Raw genomic sequence first — 19,493 nt, forward strand, 5'->3', positions numbered from 1 at the left:
TCTCTAGACTGAACAAAATATGGGGCAGGAGTCCACTTGATACTGGACGGGGTTTTTGTTTGTTGGCTGGTTGGTGTGCGTGTGTGAGTGAATTATTTTTTGTTGTGTGGTAAAAATGCAATCATAGAAAAATAATGTGCAGTTGTTCTGAAAATGGAATTTTTCGGTTGTTGCTTCTGGAGACCCTTCTCTGAGGAATCAAGGTTTAGGCTTAAAGCAACTGTGCACTGGATAGGAAGGGCCAATACAAAGTAGGGAGAGAACATAAAGATCTCTGTCCTTAAAATTACTATCTTTCTCTCCTCGGTTAAATGTGAGGCCTCTTCTCTTCTTGTTTATTTTCTTTCCCTTAACAAATACCTAGATCACTATTTCTGTGCTGATTAAATCATAGGAGAGGAAAGAAGAGTCAGCCCTGACCTAGGTGCTAACAATCTAGTTGAGAAAACAAGGTACACATTGGAAAAGTTAACTAAACATACAGGGGCAGTATGCATTTAAGCATTACATGACTGAAGAGCGAAGTCCTCCAGCAGTTAAAGGAGTGGCTGGTAACTTTACTATGGTCATGGTCTAGGTCAGTACTGTTCAACTGAACTTTCTACAGCAATGAAAATGTTCATACCGTGCTGATTAACACAGTAGCTACTAGCCATGTGTGGTTACTGAGTAGTTGAAATGTGGTTAGTACAATTGAGGAAATGAATTTTAAAAAATTTTAATTAAAAAAAAATTTTTTTTGCATTTCTGCAGGTTGTTTATTCCGTGATCATCATTTTTTTTACGTCTTTATTGGAGTATAATTGCTTTACAATGGTGTGTTAATCTCTGCCTTATAATAAAGTGAATCAGTTATACATATACATATGTTCCCATATCTCTTCCCTCTTGCATCTCCCTCCCTCCCACCCTCCCTATCCCACTCCTCTAGGTAAATAGCTACTTATGGCTGATGACTACCATATTGGGGAGTGGTAGACCAAGATCTGGAAGGTATCGATAGTGAAAGGTATCAATAGTAATAGGAACTGTCCTGTTACATGAAGAAAGGGGAGGATCTGAGTAGCTGAGAATAAAGAAAAGCATTCTAGAAGAAGAAAAAGCATGAAGAAGCTGTACTCAATTCACCTTGAACATGTGAAAGTGCTCAGTGTTTGGAAGGGGGATTGTGATGTGTCACTATGCTGGGCAGACCATGCAGCTGAGAATTAGGATCTGAAGCTATAAGTCATGGGGAGTCGTGATTACTTCTGATCAGTGGATAATAATAGCTCTTATCATATGCCAGGCATTATTATATTGAGTGCCTTACATGGATTGTCTGATTTAATTCTTTTGTTTTTTGGTCTGATTTAATTCTTATAACCTTTTGAGGGGAATGAAGATTCACCTGGTGGCACTGCAGAGGTAAGAGATAAAGGCAGGTAAGAGAAGCAATTATAACCTTGGAAACATGTCAGAAGTACTAAGGAAGGTGAAGGATGTAGAAACTAAAAAGCCTCATTTAAGACGTTAGGAAGTTAGACTCAACAGAACATGTGGAGGGTGAATGGAAAAGGGAGTGAGACAATCTTTATCCTTAGGGATACTGATGAGGACAAAATCCTGGGAAGCACCAATAATTCTGGGGTGACTGAAAGCAGCTGACTTAGTAAATGGATCTTGAGAAGGATGTAGTTGGCAATGGAAACAGGTTAGTGGAGTCAAGAAGTCTGATGGGGAAAAGGTTTTCAAGAATCCTAGAGGTAAGTTAATGATGAGGATGGGGAAATGGCAGAGGACCATGGGAGAGTTAAGGTAATGCTGACAAAAACTGAGGAGTCAAGAGGAGGAAAGTCTGTTGTAGAAGGGGAATACGGATTCTGTTTCTGACATGTTGACTAGAGGTAATGAGTCCTCTAGATGATGATGTCTTGCTAGCTGGGGGGAATGTGAAGCTGGTTTATGAGACAGATCAAGGCTGGAGAAGGGCAATTTTAATGTGTTCTCGCAGTATAGCAGGTAAAGGGAAAAGAGAAGGTTGAGGATAGAACCTGGGATGAATGCTCATCCACATAGGTGACTAAAGGAGAAAGAAGAGCCAGCAAGGGAGAAGGGTGACTGAACCATACCATGGCAATACCCTGAAGGTGAAGGAAGAATTTTAAAAGATGGTAAGTCACAATTTTCATGTGTTACAGTGAGGTCAAGGGAAAAAAGAGTGAGAAAAGGGTGACTGAGCTTATCAAGGAAATCCTTGGAGAAACAGGAGGAACAAGTGCAGAGGATTTGTTTGGGCAGTTTGGCCATGAAAGGACTGAGAGGAAAAGGGAAACAGCTTGAGGAGGGTTACATGAAGGTTTCCCCCATGTCCCCAGGTCAGCTGGCAGCTTAGGAAGGGAGAAGGGACTCTTCTTCCTTTAGGTATTTGACAACAGTTAACAAAATGGATGCTATAGGTAGACGTACTTTGAGAAGAGTGGCAGAGGGTGCTGGAGTTGGATGTTTTTCACTTTCTCAGTGAAGCCGGAATCAGGGCCACCTGCCAAGAAAGGAGAAAGGAAATCGGGTTAGGTGGGGAAGAGAAAGAAGATATGTAACAGCAACAGTTGGGGCTGCCCTTGAGAATTACCAAGAAATAAATTAAAGGATTGGGTGCTAGACCAACATGATTCCATGACTTTAAACTGCCATCTCAGACTTACTCCTGGGAACTGACAACAATAGTAACAACCACCATCACTATTTATCATGTGGTTATCAGGTGCTTCTGGGTGTTTACATAAATTATCTCACTTAATTTTCCTAACAATGACGTGAAGTATTATTAATGCTGATTATTTCCAAATTATAAAAAAAAGGAAATTGAGGCTCAAAGAGGTTTTACCTTAATTAAAAAAAAAAAAAAAAGATTTCATACTATGTTGCTGGGCACTGTTCCAGGCACAGAAAAGACAGGCAAGGGGGCTGCCTTCGTGGAACTTTATTGAAGAGGTGCAGACAGAAAAGTAAACGAATAATTTAATCCGATCATTTCAGATTTTAATAAGTAGAGCAAAAAGAATAAAACTGGTAGTAAAATAGGTATTATAATAAATGATATAGTTTATTATATCCAGTGGAGGACGGAGTGCGGGAGGGTAGAAGATACATTAGTGTGGTCGGGGAGGACCCTCTGTGGGACAAGTGAGCTAATGACAAGGTGGATGACAAGGTGGAAGAGCTTTCCAAGGCCAAAGAAAAGCTAAGTACAGAGGCCCTGAAGCAAGAACCAGCTTGGCTCCTCGTGCGGCTGCAGCTTAGTGAGCAAGCAGGTATAGGCCAAGGTTGGAGGCGCCATGGCAAGTCAAGGAAAAGATTTACGCAAAGCGGGTAACTCCATCCGATTCAAAGGAGTAAGGCGCCGAAGAGGCAGGGGCCAGGCCGTCAGGATCTCCGACGCGAGTTTGCATTCCGCGAAGCTGCCCGCATTAGACGCGGGGTGAGGCAACCGGTCAGGAGAGGCCCCAGGCCTAGGGGCCAAAGGGCCAAGGCCTGCGGGGGTGGAGGTGTGAGGCATGTGACCTTCCGGTGTCGCAAGAGTCGAGCCAGCACTGCGGACCGCGCCCGGCCAGCAGGCAGCACCCCCCTCCCGGCCCAGAATCACCCCGCCTTTCATTCTCGTTAGCGACCCTCGCCTGAAGCACCACCCACCACTCCTGGCCAGGCTTGATTTTTCCTCCGGGGCGGAAAGTCCGTCTTACAAAACTTCGGAACGACAGTACCCCCAGGAGTGATGGGGAGATGAAATAACTCAGGGCTCGAGCGAAGTCCTACGGGAAACAGACTTTTTTATTTCTGCCTTGTTTTCCCTCTTAGCTTTCTAGAAACGACTTGCTTCCCGAGATGCTCTCCAAGTCACCCCCCTCCAACAGCGAGTCTATTGGTTTGGCCCCTAGTCTCGGATTGGCTGAAGGGTTACTCCTCGGCCAGGGATTGGAGGATTTTTGTTCCTTACGTGTTCCCGGCGCCCATTGGTTCGTTTTCCCCGTTTCTGGGCGGAGTGGTTCGGGACGGTTTCCACCCTCTTGTTTACGGAGCGCGTAGTTGTAGCGCTCTCGGATCGCTGGGGCTGTCTCCAAAGTTCCCTATTTAGCTCTTCGGACCAATTGGGTCCTTGCTCCACCCTTTCCCGCTCCCTTGCACGCCTCCCGCGTGGTACGGCCCACAGCTTTAGAGCGGCGGCGCAAGCGGACGCTCGTCGCGTTCCTCCGCCCGCGCTCGCTGGATTGCCCTCCCCTCGAGGGTGCGCTTGGTACGGCCCGCGCCTCCTCCTTCTGTAGCTGGGGTGGTTGCTTCCCCCTCGGGTCGGCGGCGCTTGGTGCCGCCCGGGAGAACCAGGTCATCGGTCGGTTCCCGTGAAAACAAAAACAATCGGCGGCGCCTCGGCTGGCATCCGAACGCGGGGAGAGGGGGCGCGGGGTCGGGTGGGACCAGCGAGCGGGAGCAGCGGCGACGCGCCGGGGTCGGGGCGCCATGGGGCAGGCGGGCACGGGCTTCGCCGGGGTCCCCCGGCGCCGGGGCTAGCGCGTCCGCCGCCTCGGCCGCCCGCGCCGCCCGCCTGGGGGACGAGGAGCAGGACGCGGCCTCGGCCGGGCCCGGGCCGAACGGCTGCGGACACCCGGGCGCCGGGGAGCCGAACGCCGCCGCTGCCGCCTCCGGGATGGATCAGTGCGTGACGGTGGAGCGCGAGCTGGAGAAGGTGCTGCACAAGTTCTCAGGCTACGGGCAGCTGTGCGAGCGCGGCCTGGAGGAGCTCATCGACTACACGGGCGGCCTCAAGCACGAGATCCTGCAGAGCCACGGTAGGGCGGCCCGGGTGGGCGCGCGGGGCCGGGCCCACCCGCCCGCGTCCCTCAGGCCCCGGCGGGCTAGGAGGGTGCCCTCAGGGGGGCCCGGTCCCGCCTTGCCCGGGGCGCGGAGACCCACCAGGCCCCTGTGACTTTTTCTCCTTCTCTTGCCCGATTTGTCTCGAACCTTCCCCGTCCTCGTTGTTAATTACGAGTCAGCGCGAACCCACCCGGAAACCCATTCCGGAGCCACGGGCTCCAGCCCGCGTTAAACGGGGATAGGGGCCGGTCCTTCGCACCTGCGAACTGCTACCCTCCCGGGGTGGGCGCTCCTCGTCAATTGCCTTGGGCCCAAGGATCTGGGCCATGAGAGGGTCAGTGCAGCGAGCCCCTTCCTCCTCCCCTGCTCCGAACACTTAGCCTGGGGACTTACTTTCCTCGCCTTTCTTCCTCTCTGTTTTTTTATTTTTTCTTAAATTAGAAACTCGAGTGTTATTCTTAGCTGTGGATTAACGGAACAGCCGCTCCTGCAAGTCCATAATTTGACTCTGTGTAGAAGTAGCTTTTCTTCAGCTCCGCAGCGGCACCGACACGATTCCTAGGAAAACTGGCTAAATCAAACTGTTCAGCTCTCCTAACGTAGCCTGCGAAGAGACAAGAGGCGACTCTCGGGAAACACATTGTGACATAAGTTGTTAGTTACTTGCGTTACCTGGTCAAGCTTTTACTTGATTTCCTTTCAGAAAACAGATTTTCTCTAGAAGGTGTTTCCCCTATATTATTATTGCCCTGGGCCCTGGGGGCAGATACGTTGCCAGAGTTAACTTGTGGAAGCTGGTTGGGAAGGGTTTTTGGTTTTGGTTTTGTTGAAGAACATTAAAGGTCTGGTATCCTTAGATTAAAATATTCATAGTGTCGATTCCTTCTGAGCAAGAAGTAAAGGACTTTATTTAATGGATTTATTGAAGAGGTTGGGGGGCCTTCTCAACTCAGAGGCTGAACAGAAGTTTCTGACGAGGGAGGTTTGGTAGCTGGGGTGATGTCGATACTGTGGCAGGTGCGGTTGAGGACAGTGGCAATAGCCGAGCTTCTCTCCACCTCTCCTTCCTTCTTGTACACCTTCCTTTCCCAGACTGCTTTCAGTTGAGAGTTAGTGCTCATCCATGGTGAGGGAGTCTTAACAGCAGCATCTCATCGTGGACACTGGCAGTCACGTTTGAACTCCGGGGAAGAAGCAAACCAGAGACCATAGTGGGGGTAGGACTTGGAATATGAATATGGAAAAATGAGCAGACCTAGACGGCTGCCTGTGATGGGGAAGGAGAGGTGGAGTGAGGTGGGACTCCTGGCAAGGCGCTGGTGAACTTGGTTTTGGACAAAGTTGGCCTTGAAAGGCCAATGAAGATAGCCAAGGGCGTAATGTCTACTGGTGGCTGAAGATGTATAGATGGAGTTTGGGAGGAAAGTAAGGTTTAAGATGGTTTCCTGGTGTCATTCCTACAGAGGAGAGTGAAGGAGATGACTTAGGCTGCAGGGAAGAAAGACTCTAGGATCTAACCACAGCCTTGAACTCCTCTTGAAGAGCGGAGGGCCGGGAGGTGCCCCCAGAAGCAGAAAGGACAGGCTTAGAAAAAGAGGTTGGTCAACTGGTATTTGGCTATTGGGAGTCAGTGACCCTCTTTGCTTGCAGTTTCCTAGAATTGTTAAAATAAACTAGGTGACTGGGAGTTAAGAAAAATAATGCAGATTGAGGGGTGAGGGGCTGCTTAAGTAATGGGGCTGAAGGTGTGCCCCCTCTGCCTTCAACTGGAGAGGAGATCTTTGTTTCGTTAAAGACTGAAAGGGAAGGAGTGGGTGCAGGGTGCAGACTTGGAGCGGTGGAAGGAACATTTCATTTTTAGGGACCAGGTCAGAGATTGAGGGCTTGGATAGGCAGAGCTTGAGAGGCAGAAGATGGAAAGTAAAATCCCTTTCTTCCATGAGAAGACAGAGGGCATATTAATTGAAGGGGAATGTGATTGTGAGCCTCATTTTAGGGGATTTGGGGCCCATCCCAGATGGATAAAATAATTTTGAGAACTTACTGAAGCTTTAGACCTCTTTGCTTGGGAACTTTTCAAGGAACTTACGGTCAACGGGGTATTAGCCACAGAGTTTGCTGTGCTATTCAAACAGTCTGATGTGGTGAATTGTGTGTGTTCCCTCTTCAGTCTCCTATTTTTTACCTTCTTGTCTACAAAATTGCAGTCTTAAATTAATAATCTCTTTGACTTTTAAACAAATTATTTAGTAATAGGATTAAGTGACTAAAGGCAGCTATAAAACATGAAAGAAAAATAAGTACCACAAGTGCCAGGTCTAGTTTTCAAAATAAAGTCTACTTTCTTATGGTGTTCTTATGTATAAACACAACAAACATCATGCTTTGTTATCTGGGTTATGGTATTTTTCAAAGCAGATAATTTCTAAAGTTCTCTGCAGGGTATTACATTGAATCTTAGATATACCCTTCTCAAAGTTATATCGACTGAAATCTGAATTTGGAACTCCATTTTCAAGTTTAAAGGGAAGTTTTCAAGGCTCTGAATGTACCTGTCTGGGCAAGTGATCTGGTGGCCTCTGGTGACCTGAGGGAGGGGCTCCAATTGGGACTCTCCATTAGGGCTTTGGATCTCATTCTCTGGGTTCATTTGTGGTGATATTCTTGTAAGAATGTGGTATGAATAAAGTAGAATCTTGGGGACTTCATAGATCCCCTAGTTTGCATCATACTGTTGGTGAGTGACTGCCTGATTTAGAAGTGTCCATTAGCGAGGGTCAGGGGATCAGGTCAGTTTTGGAGGTTGAATTACACTTGCTTATGTTTAAATTTCTTTTTTCTAAAGTTGTGAGCGGACAGCTATACCAAGTGAGGACAGTTAGGATGGTTAGTGGTAGAAACTGATCAAACATCAGTGGAGTTTAATTTGTAAGCCCATTGACAACCCAGGTCCACTCTCACCACTCTGATTCCAAATCGAAAACACTACCCAAAGCGTGCTTGCCTGGCCTGCCCTAAGATCTCTCATTTGCTCTAAATTGCCCCATGTGGCATTTCCCCAACTCTGAGGGAAGAGGAGAGCTCTGCTGTGATTTAGTTGTATCAGCCTTTCAATGAGAGTTTCCCTGTAAGTGTGAAGTTTGGACTAATTTAAGATTCAGTATAGTTGATGCCGTTGATGCTGTTTGGTGATTGTTCACAGAGTGCCCTTGATCTAATTTGGGTGATGTGCTGGTTCTTCTCAAACTTTCCTCACACATGTGCACTCTTATTTTTCAAATGGATTCACAATTTCACTTAAGTAGATTTATCCTCATTTTAGGCAATGATATTTGTGAAATCATAGATTTGGTGTGTTAGGGATAATCAACTACGTATTGAAAATAAATTTGTAACTATTAAAATATTATTTCACATACAACTGAAGTCACCATTCACATCAGTGGTATTGGAACCACACTTTGGACAGCCCTTGATTAACAGATAAATGGTATAGATACATTTTGGTGATTTGACTTGTGATTATTATCTTTTTTTGGCAGGTATATTTGTATTTTGTTTCTCATTGTACTTCTATGGTGAAAGGGAGAACATAAAAGAACTATATATCATGTATTGCTGATACTCTAAATTCATATTTTGTGATAGAAAATTAGGCTGAAACAATTGGGTAACAGTTTATGACATGTATGTGGTATACTTGAAAAAATCATAATCCTTGTAAGTGTAAAGGATGTACAGTATTTTTTAAAATTATTATTTTTAGGCTGTTATTAAAGGGAGTTCTAATATAGTTTCTGAAAGTGATTCTCAAGGAATTTTCTAAATTTAAAATTGTATTTATTTTGAGTAGATATTACATGTAAATGGTATAAATTCAAATGATAAAAAAGGATACCCAGTAAAAAAATCTCCATCTCAGTCTTTCTTATTCTTGGACCACTTCACAGCCAGAGATGCTAGTTTCCAGAAAAAATTTTAAGAGGATTCAGGGAAATGATAATTTATCACTGTTTATTTTTTCTTTGAGGCATTGGACATGTGGTTCTACTTACTGTGATTTAGGCTTAGTATTATCTCAATTTGCAAGTTGGTAAAGACAATTTCATTTGTGGGTGTGATCAATACATATTATCATCTAAAACTCCTTTTGTGTGTGTGTGTGTGTGTGTGTGTGTGTGTGTGGCCTGACGCTTAGTAATAAAACTCTTTTAAAGTATGATCCTCTATATTTATCTCTTTGGTGAATCAAAGAGAATTTAGTTACTACCTGCAGAATTGCTTCCTTTTTTTTTTTAAATTTGAGGATGACAAATGAGAAGTAGGCAGTTAAACATGAAAGAAAAAACAAAATAGATGGTCATGTTTCAAGCTAATTTTTGTGGTATTGTGTCAGTAGACAAAAACCAGAGGTCCATGGTCGCACGTTAGGCATAACTTGGCATTCTAGAATTTGGTTTGTATATACTGCATACATATTGAAAAGTATGTTTATTTATATATGTAAATTCTCTGCTTTTCAGAGCCTACCAGTGTTGAGTGTACTGTGTTGAATGAATTGTAAAAGGATCAGGGTTTGGTGGACTGGTGCTTTGTCTATTTATTCACCCTTATTCTTTGGTGTACTTCAAGTAGACTCATAGCTTGGTCTTCCTTTTGTTAATCAAACTTTTTGCTAGACAAGACACTCTTAACTTTTTTTTTTTTTTTTTTTTTTTACGGTACGCAGGCCTCTCACTGTTGTGGCCTCTCCCGTTGCGGAGCACAGGCTCCGGACACTCAGGCTCAGCGGCCATGGCTCACGGGCCCAGCCGCTCCGCGGCATGTGGGATCTTCCCGGACCGGGGCACGAATCCGTGTCCCCTGCATCGGCAGGCGGACTCTCAACCACTGCGCCACCAGGGAAGCCCCGACAAGACACTCTTGAGAGAATAATGCCTTTAAAGTTCTGAATTGAATAAAATTTGACATCCACGTTGAACATCTAGTCTGGAAAGTAGCAGATAAGTAGGTCAGAGAAGTTTGCGTGGATTAACAGTAGCCATTGTTCAAATACTCAAGGAAGAGAATAGACCAGTCACCAAGCTACTTGGGCCTATTTTATAGATGGTGAGAATAATAATAATAGGTTAGTGTTGGTGTTTCCAGTTGCGTTTAGAAGCAGTTGTAACTGTCAGCCATTCCTTTTCAAGCTCACTTAGGAGATAATCCTTTGTCCTTTGGCACCTTACTCATTCAGACTAGTATATTACTCAGGACCCTTTTGGTTGCAGGTGGCCGAATAGTTTTAATTAAGATGGAATTTGTTGACTCATAACTAAAAAGGCTGAGGTTAGGTCAGCGGCTCCAGGGGCACAGAGGGTGTCGTGAGGACTGGTTTTGTTCTCTTCCTCTCTCAGCTGTGCTTTCCATGGTTGGCTTCATTCTCAGCAGAGCTTTTTCCACATGGAAGTAAAGACGGCCAGTGGACTCATGTCACCCTTGTACTGCTTGTGTTCCCAGATACAGGAACTTGCCTGTTTTCTGTATTTCCAACAAAATTACCGGGGAATATCTTTATTGTCTTGGTTCAGGTCATAAGCTTTTCCTGAATCAGTAACTGGGCCCGGTGGGTGGAGTCCATTAGCCACCTTGGGCTGTGCTTAGCAAATGTCAGATGTATGGCCATGTGATCCACCGTTGCTCAGAGGAGAGAGTTCTAGAAAGGAAGACTTGCACCCAGACAGAAGTGATAGATGTCTGTGATAGTTGAGCAGCTACAAGTTACATTTGATAACAGTGCTCTTTGAGGTGGTTTCTTTATTTCTCAGCTTTTGCCTTGGCTCCTACCTGTAATGTTCATATAATTCAAATACTGAGGTGCTGGTATGACTTAATCTGTAGACTAGAGAGTACAACTCAATCCATGTTACCTTTGGGAACTTATTTGAAATTGCTTTAATGATTGGTATAATAAAATAATTTTCCTAGGGTTATCTTATCTCTTAAGTAGTTTCTAACTCTGGATAATAACATCGGTAAGGGAGAAACTTGCGAACACTTCTGTGATACTGTCATACTAGAGTTAGTAGAGAAATTTCCATTGTTTTCATGTCTTAATCTTAGTAGTTAGAATAGTGAGAGTGGTGTTTTAGGCAAACTACTATTCACTTGGGATATTAAAACTGTCTTGTTTTTATTTGGGGCCCTGCTTCTTGATCTGTAAAATCTTTGAAAATGACCCCAAAATGCAGTTGAGGGGAGAACTGTGGCCGGGGGGGCCTGGCCCTGAGCTGTGTACTTGGAGTCTTGTGGTGCTCCATGTAACTCGCAGAAGTTGATAGATACCAGGGAGGTGATGCTCTTAACAGGGCATTTCGTCTGGCCTTCCTCTTAGATTACGTGCAGTCTAACGCCTCAAAGAACAGAGACTAGAATCTCTGGCAGAACTTGAGGCTTTTAGAAATAAGCTTTCACCTTATTTGGGAACATTGTTCACGGAGTCCATAAGGCTTATGTTGCCAAGTCTTTCTCCACTTAAGAGGCCTGGGCACAGTGTGTTATCTTTGATGAGTTTGTTGTATCTATGGAATCCATATAGATTTAATATCTTAGTATTGGTATATGAAGACATTTGGGAGGAGATAAAGAGAGACTTCTTTAAAAAGAAACATTGTATTCATGGCCTCAGTCCTCCAGGAAGGTGGAGGCTAGTTCAGGAGATAAGAGGATGAGTCTGCGCTTGTGGAGAAGAACATAAAGCTTTGTCTGTCCTTGAGCTCAGGAGGTCTGGATTTGAGTCCTTGTTCACCCACTTCACTGGTTCTACAATCCTGCTTAGCCTCTTTCCTCTTCAGTAGACTGGTAAGTTATATTACGGAGTTATGGGAATTAAATCGGTGATATGAACTGGCTTTGAAATCTGTAAAACAAGGTTTACTTGTTATTTTTAAGGTCTGTACCTTTAAGCAGTGTTAAGCAGTGTTTTAATTGAGACACTCTGACTATTTAGTTATCTTTATTACTGGTGTTTGTTAACTACCATTCTGTGTCCAGTGGCCTGCTTAACACTGTAAGGCAGGGGTCCCCAACCCCTGGGCCAGGACGTAGCCGGTTAGGAACCGGGCCGCACAGCAGGAGGTAAGTGGCGGGCCAGCGATCAAAGCTTCATCTGTATTTACAGCCGCTCCCCATCACTAACATCACCGCCTCAGCTCCACATCCAATCATCAGGCATTAGATTCTTGTAGGAGCTCAACCCCTACTGTGAACTGCGCACGTGAGGGATCTAGGCTGCGTGCTCCTTATGAGAATCTAATGCCTGGTGATCTGACGTGGAGCTGAGGCGGTGATGCTAGCGCTGGGGAGTGGCTGCAAATACAGATTATCATTAGCAGAGAGGTTTGACTGCACAGAGACCATAATAAATCAATGGCTTGCAGACTCATATCAAAACCCTATCAGTGAGTGGCAAGTGACAATTAAGGTGCATCTTACGCAGTAGACTGGACATAAGCACCACACTTCAGGTGTCACTGTCTCCATCACCCCCAGAGAGGACCATCTCCTTGCAGGAAAACAAGCTCAGGGCTCCCACTGATTCTGCATTATGGTGAGTCGTACAATTATTTCATTATATATTACAAAGTAATAATAACAGACATAAAGCGCACAATAAATGTAGTGCACGGTAAATGTAATGCGCTTGAATCATCCCAAAACCAACCCCACCCCCCGGTCCATGGAAAAATTGTCTTCCACGAAACTGGTCCCTGGTGCCGAAAAGGTTGGGGACTGCTGCTATAAGGAATATTCAAAAGGTATACAGGGCTTCCCTGGTGGCGCAGTGGTTGAGAGACTGCCTGCCAATGCAGGGGACACGGGTTCGTGCCCCTGTCCGGGAAGATCCCACGTGCCGCGGAGCGGCTGGGCCCGTGAGCCATGGCCGCTGAGCCTGCGCGTCCGGAGCCTGTGCTCCACAACGGGAGAGGCCACAGCAGTGAGACGCCCGCGTACCGCAAAAAAAAAAAAAAAAAGGTATACAAAACAGAGTCTTCAAGGAGCTTTATTTGGATAATGAGGCCAGACTTTTACATTTGAGAGGGGAAAAAACCATGGCCATAGCACAGTACACTATAATAGATAACAGTGTTTCTGCTTGGTATAAATACCAGCAATTTAGAGAAATGGGAAGAGAGGACCCCTTAGAAGGAGCTGCTTGGAGGTGGGCTATTTCAGTTGAACTGTACAGCACTTGATCAGTAGTTATTGATCACCAAGTATATGTGGAACTAGGCTAAGTCTTGTGGGAGTTACAGAGGACAAGCAGTCGTCCTCATCACGCTGTAAGAACTTCCTGAGTAGTTGGGGAGATGAGCCCGGTATGTTTTTACAACGCAAGGCCACGTGTAGAGGATAGGCCACACGCTGATTGAATGGTACCCACAGTAGGGTAGGGTTTGAGACAGGGACAGACACTTCTCACCTGTGGGAAGTTTCAGTACCAGACTGAATGTGGAGAGTGGGAATATAGGGCGGGGGGCCAGGAGAGAGGTTGGCGAGAACAAAGGTGCGGAGGAGTGAGAGTACAAGAGGCGTCCTGGGAACAGTGAAGGGCCAGAGTGGGGAGATACGAGTAAAAAGAATGAAAATTAAATTGGAATCAGGTTTTATAGAGTCATGGCTCTCAGGGAGGGCGGTAGCCTGGGAAGATACTGAATGACTTGGGGCAGGGGAGGGGTGTGCATTTTGAACAGGGAAGGGACAGGGACATGATCTGAGACCAGTTAGCGTTTAAGTTGATCCGAGTTGGGAGTGAGGTTTGACTAGAGGCAAGAAGCCTAGTTAAGGTTTATTGTCAACCTCGATCTGATGAAATAGGCACCTGTTTTGGGGTAGTGGTGGTAGACATGGAGACCCATGCGCGGGCTCTCCTGAGGGAAGGAGTTACCAGGACTTGGTGCAGAGTAGGAGAGAAGGGCTGGAAAAATCAAAGGTTAATCTAAGGTCTGAGCATGAACGACAGGTAGACAATTATAGAACCAGGAGGAAAATGGGAGGTTTAAGAGAGGGGAGGGTAGAAATTTGGGTTTGATTTTTAAATGTGAAACCCACATTCAAATGCTAAAAGAAGCCCTATCTGGTTCACCTATTCATTTCAGAGATAAATAGATGTCTAGAGATTAATTCTCTATACTTCTAATTTGAACGAAGCAAACAGGCTCTCTAAAAATATCTAGCAGAGGGGCTTCCCTGGTGGCGCAGTGGTTGAGAGTCCGCCTGCCGATGCCGGGGACGTGGGTTCGTGCCCCGGTCCGGGAAGATCCCACATGCCATGGAGCGGCTGGGCCCGTGAGCCATGGCCACTGAGCCTGCGCGTCCGGAGCCTGTGCTCCGCAATGGGAGAGGCCACAGCAGTGAGAGGCCCACGTACCGCAAAAAAAAAACCCAAAAAACCTAGCAGACATTTAAAAACTTGTGCCTGCATCCTCCCACTCTTCTTCTCTGGGTAGTTCCTGCCTCACAGGCTACTGTAGAGCGTCATCTTTCAAACTTGTGCCCGTCTTGGTCTTGGTCTTGCTCTCTGCTCCAGGAGTGCTGTTAGTCTGTACCATGTCACTTAGCTCTTAAAGATAAATTTTTGTGTTTTTGTTTTCCCTCGTGGTTGGTTTTGCAGCCCACTAGGTTGTGATTTGGTGCAGTGGATCAGAACACCTATCTGTGAATCTACCTTTCTGTTCAGAAAAGTCAGAGGTTGACCAACAAATACTATCCTTTACTTTGTACGTTTGCCAGCTATTAATATATCAAAAAGTTTGTTTTGCTTTCAGGATATACTGCCTCTAGAAAAAAAAAAATGAGTGTTTTCTCTTTGTGCCTTTTCCTTTTCCTCTGACTAAATCTCTGTTGAGCAGCTGCTGTGTTCTAGGTGCTGAGGTAGCTCATAAGAAGCTCAGAACGTCAATAGGCCGCAGTTTGGTTTGCTACTCACAGTATGAAGTAGCCCTTTTATTATTATTTTTAATACCAGCCTTACCTTTTAGAGTTTCAAGTTTTTCTATTTTAATATCTTGCAAGCACATCCGTGTTCACCTTGTCAACAGCTTCTTTAGAATCAGTCTTGGACTCTCATCCTTCATCTCCTTTTATTCCCATCCTAAATTTCTTTTTTTCTTTTTAAGCTTTTTTGTTTTTAGTCATGCTTACTGAGATAATATTTCATTTTATTTTAATTTGGTTTGGTTCGGTTTGGGCTTTTGGGATCTTAGTTCCCTGACCAGGGATCGAACCCTGGCCCCGGCAGTGAAAGTGCCGAGTCCTAACCACTGGACCGCCAGGGAATTCCTTCCCATCCTAAATTTCTTAATCTGTATAGAACACTTAATCCGTACCCTCAACGCTGCTATTCAGCACTCAAATGTTCATTGACTCTTAATGTTGTGATTTCTCCCTCCCCTTTTTTTAAAAAAATAAATTTATTTTATTTATTTGTTTTTGGCTGTGTTGGATCTTCGTTGCTGTGCGCAGGCTTTCTCTAGTTGCGGCAAGCAGGGGCTACTCTTCATTGTGGTGCATGTGCTTCTCATTGTGGTGGCTTCTCTTGTTGTGGAGCATGGGCCCTAGGTGTGCGGGCTTCAGTAGTTGTGGAACGCGGGCTCAGTAGTTGTGGCTCACGGGCTCTAGAGCACAGGTTCAGTAGTTGTGGTGCATGGGCTTAGTTGCTCTGCGGCATGTGGGATCTTCCCGACCAGGGCTCGAACTTGTGTCCCCTGCATTGGCAGGCGGATTCTTAACCACTGCGCCGGCAGGGAAGCGCCCCTCTTTAATTATTTTTTAAAGGAACTAATCTAGAATGAATTCTGGAGTATAGTTCTGTGAGGTCTGAGTTTTCATTTAGGTACAGTTAGGATTATGTTTAGTAAATGGATTTCTTTCTGTTTATCTGTATTAAAACTGTGTGCCATTTTGCTTTCCCCTTAATTCCAAATTTAAAATCTCTGTCCATTTTATGAAAGCGGAGTTAACTTTTAATAACTCAGAAGAGCTGAAATGCCAAATATGTATTATTTATAAACTTGGATATTTAAATTTTTTCCTGCCTCCACAGTATTCATAAAAACGTTAAGTCAAGTCTTAGTGATTTCTGGGGAGTCTTATTTATTTCTACCAAAATGTCCTAATCCTAGGTGGTGAGGTTTTCAGCTTTTTGGGAAATGTTAATAATTGTCATCATAGCAATACCTTTCTATGTTGTGCCTCACCATCTTTTATAGAGTGGTCTCAATTATCATGAGTCTCATCTCTCATGTGTTTGACTCTTAGGCAGCATGTACTTTGTGGTGTAGTTGATACCTCTAAACTGCCTTTTATGGACCAAATTAGAACTTTTCATTATCTACTGATGAGCAGACATATCTACAGATGGCATTTGTAGAGCTACCTACCAACCAGCTGTTCAGTTTCAACAACACTTTCTTAACTGTGTGGGTGTAATTTTTTGTGTCTTTTCCCCTGGGCTACCATAAAAATAAGTGGCAAACAAAATTGAAAATGCGAACACTGAGTAGGGATGCAAGCTTAGTTTTCAGTCTTAATGATATCATTGTCTTGCTTGTATTAGGTGGCCCAAAATGATGAGTAAATCATGTCACAAAGTTGTTCGCATGGCTGTTTTAAGCCATGTGACTAGTAATACAGGAAAATAATGGAACAAATATATGAACAAAATGATCAAACTGTATTAAAAGTTATTTGTAAAACCAAGTTAAATTAGGAATTTTATATATATATATATATTTTTTTTTTTTTTTTTTGCGGTAGGCAGGCCTCTCACTGCTGTGGCCTCTCCCGTTGCAGAGCACAGGCTCCGGACGCGCAGGCTCAGCGGCCATGGCTCACGGGCCCAGCCGCTCCGCGGCACGTGGGATCTTCCCGGACCGGGACACGAACCCGTGTCCCCTGCATCGGCAGGCGGACTCTCAACCACTGCGCCACCAGGGAAGCCGCAAATACCCTTTTTTAATGTGCAATTTGTTCTACCTTCGTACATCCTGACTTTGGGTACACTTTTATAGGAACACATTATGTACTAAAGTTGAGAAGTATTTCATTTCTTTGGCAAGCTTTGGGATGATTTTCTTTTACAAACAAGGAAACTGTGGCTCACAACACAAGCCTGCGAGTTCTTATTCCGAGTCTTCACCTACATGTGTAAGGGTTCTTTTGGGGGGGTGTCGTTTTTTGGAAAAGAGAAGGAACTTATAACTGGGGGGGCTCTGCTTTGTGAATGTGTTTTACTTGAAAATTGGTGTGTGTGTATTGATTGGCGTATTTATCTGGTGTCTGGAACATTCAGGGTGCAGTGCTCTTGGGAGTAGTCCAGCCTCAGCATCCTGGGAGAAAGCAGGAGAGAGCGAGCAGCGAAACGTGGACGGTTGGCAGCGAGAGGGCGTCGGTTCACAGTGCTGGTAGTGCCACAGTCTCCAGGGCTGGGCTTGAAATTGAGACTGTGTAATACACGATCTGTTATTTTTCTGTTCATTCAGTAAATAGTTATTGAATGCCTGATATGTGCTGGTTGCCATGCTAAACGCTGGAGATGAAACACTCATATTTTCTACCTTCAAGTAATTTCGTGGGGGTGATAGACAAATAAATATTTACAATGTAGTGTGAAACCCTGATAGAGAAGTACAGGAAGCTATGCAAACACGTATTTTTCTAATTTACAGTTTCCGTGAAACTAATGGACGTAAATCCTGAAATGGCTAGGCAGTGAAGTTGAGGGGCACAGCTTGAAGTCTTCGCTGGGCTCTATAAAAACAATTTAGGAGTTAACTCAAATATGTTCAATTTAGTTTGGCAGATGTCTGATTTTGGAGGAGACCATGCCTTTTCCAATTTCTGAGAATATCATGCTTAAAAGTTGTTTATAAAAGGTACTATTCTATTGCACTAAAAGAAAAATTATCTTTAACTTAGACCAACCATGTGTGTTGGTTCTTTGTTTGGATTTAAAATCTCTTACTGACATGCTAATTATTTTGCCTGTTGAATCAAGTCTAATAATAAAAGTGACCTGAAAAAAAAAGAAGTACTCTTCTGGTACAGCCACTTTGGAGGACAGTTTGGTGGTTTCTTACAAAACTAAACATTACTCTTACCATAAGATGCGGCAATCAGGGCTCCTTGGTGTTTACCCAAAGGAGTTGAAACTTAGGTCCACACAAAAACCTGCACATGGATGTTTATAGCAGCTTTATTCATAATCGCCAAAACTTGGAAACAACCAAGATGTCCTTCAGTAGATGTATGGATAGGGAAAGTGTGCTTATATCCAGACAGTGGACTAAATAAAAAGCAATGAGCCATTAAGCTGTACATGTAGAGGGGCAACGTATATATGGGAAATCTCAGTGCCTGCTCGCAATTTGTTGTAAACATAAAACTGCTCTCAAAAAATAAAGTATTAGAAAAAAAAAAGTACTCGTGGTGACTAAGTGGTGCGCACTGTCTCAGAACGATTTCTTTCATGTTTGTGTATGGGTTCTGAGTACAGGGAGGTTTATCGCATTGCCAGACACAGTTGGCACGGGACTCCATCCTGGGTAAAAAGTGGCCACTCCAGTGGCAAACCTGGAATCCAGCGTTCACCTTCATATCTGGTTTACTTACGGTAAAGATGGCTGTCACAGTGATTGCCCAGCTTTCCTCCTAGGAACTGAAGCCAGTTAGATTTCTTTCACAGAATGGTTCTCCTTGAAGCAGGTTTTGTTTTCAGACAAATAAATCAAAAGAACATTAGGACATTCCCTTTAGGACTTAGAAGTTTGGTCTCAGTGAGTTTGTTATTAGAGTGATTTTCAAACCTGTTTTTACCTTTGGCTGCTTTCCACTGAATCCATTTGAAAATGCATTAGTGGAATCCTTTTCTCTTAACAGGGCTTTCCCAGGGTTCTCTTTCAGATTATTCCATTATACTTTTCTTGTGCTTCCAAATAGTTTGTAGAAATTATTTTTCCTTGGGGCATACTGAAGACTCTCTCAGTGTTAATTAATTGACCTTATATTACTAGTATCTATCATTTATAAACTTAGCAAACTAAGTTGCTACGATTCGAAAATATCGCTGGATTTCAAGGATGGGGCATAGAAGTTCAGCTGGTAAATTCCAAATGCCCTCTCTCCAGCTTGGGCTCTGCTTTTCTGTTCCTTAACCTTCTGCTTACTTTGTTGTCTACTGACTGTAGAAACAAACATGGCTGGATGGATAGGAGTTATGGTTTGCATTTTTTAGTTTTTTTAAAAAATTGAGTTAAAGTTCTCATACCATAAAAATCACCCTTTTAAAGTGTGTATTTCACTAGCTTTTAGTACATTCAGAGTTGTGCAGCCATAACCGTTATCTAATTCCAGAACATTTTCATCACTCCCAGAAGAAACCTCATATCACTAACAGTCACTCTCTATTCCACCCTTCCCCCACCCCCTGGCAACCACGAACCTCCTTGCCTATCTGGACATTTCATAGAAGTAGAATTAAATAATTTGTGGCCTTTTGTGTCTGGCTTATTTCACGTAATGTTTTCAAGGTTCCTCCATGTTGTAGCATATATCAGCATTCCTTTTTATAGCTGAATAATACTCTGTCATATGGATTTGCCACA

General features: G+C 44.2%; 1 protein-coding gene across 1 annotated transcript in view; it reads left to right on the forward strand.

The window, feature by feature from the left end:
- The first annotated feature begins 4,606 nt into the window (after nucleotides 1-4,606).
- The window catches only part of RMND5A (required for meiotic nuclear division 5 homolog A), a 48,353-nt gene continuing 33,466 nt past the window's right edge, over nucleotides 4,607-19,493 (forward strand). Inside the window, exon 1 of the mRNA XM_079721020.1 lies at nucleotides 4,607-4,823. Within this exon, the coding sequence (XP_079577146.1) occupies nucleotides 4,682-4,823 (142 nt within the window). The 5' untranslated portion in view covers nucleotides 4,607-4,681. The remainder of the gene's footprint in view (nucleotides 4,824-19,493) is intronic.

Source organism: Hyperoodon ampullatus (genome assembly GCF_949752795.1).
Source record: "Hyperoodon ampullatus genome assembly, chromosome: 15".
Classification (NCBI taxonomy): Eukaryota; Metazoa; Chordata; class Mammalia; order Artiodactyla; family Ziphiidae; genus Hyperoodon; species Hyperoodon ampullatus.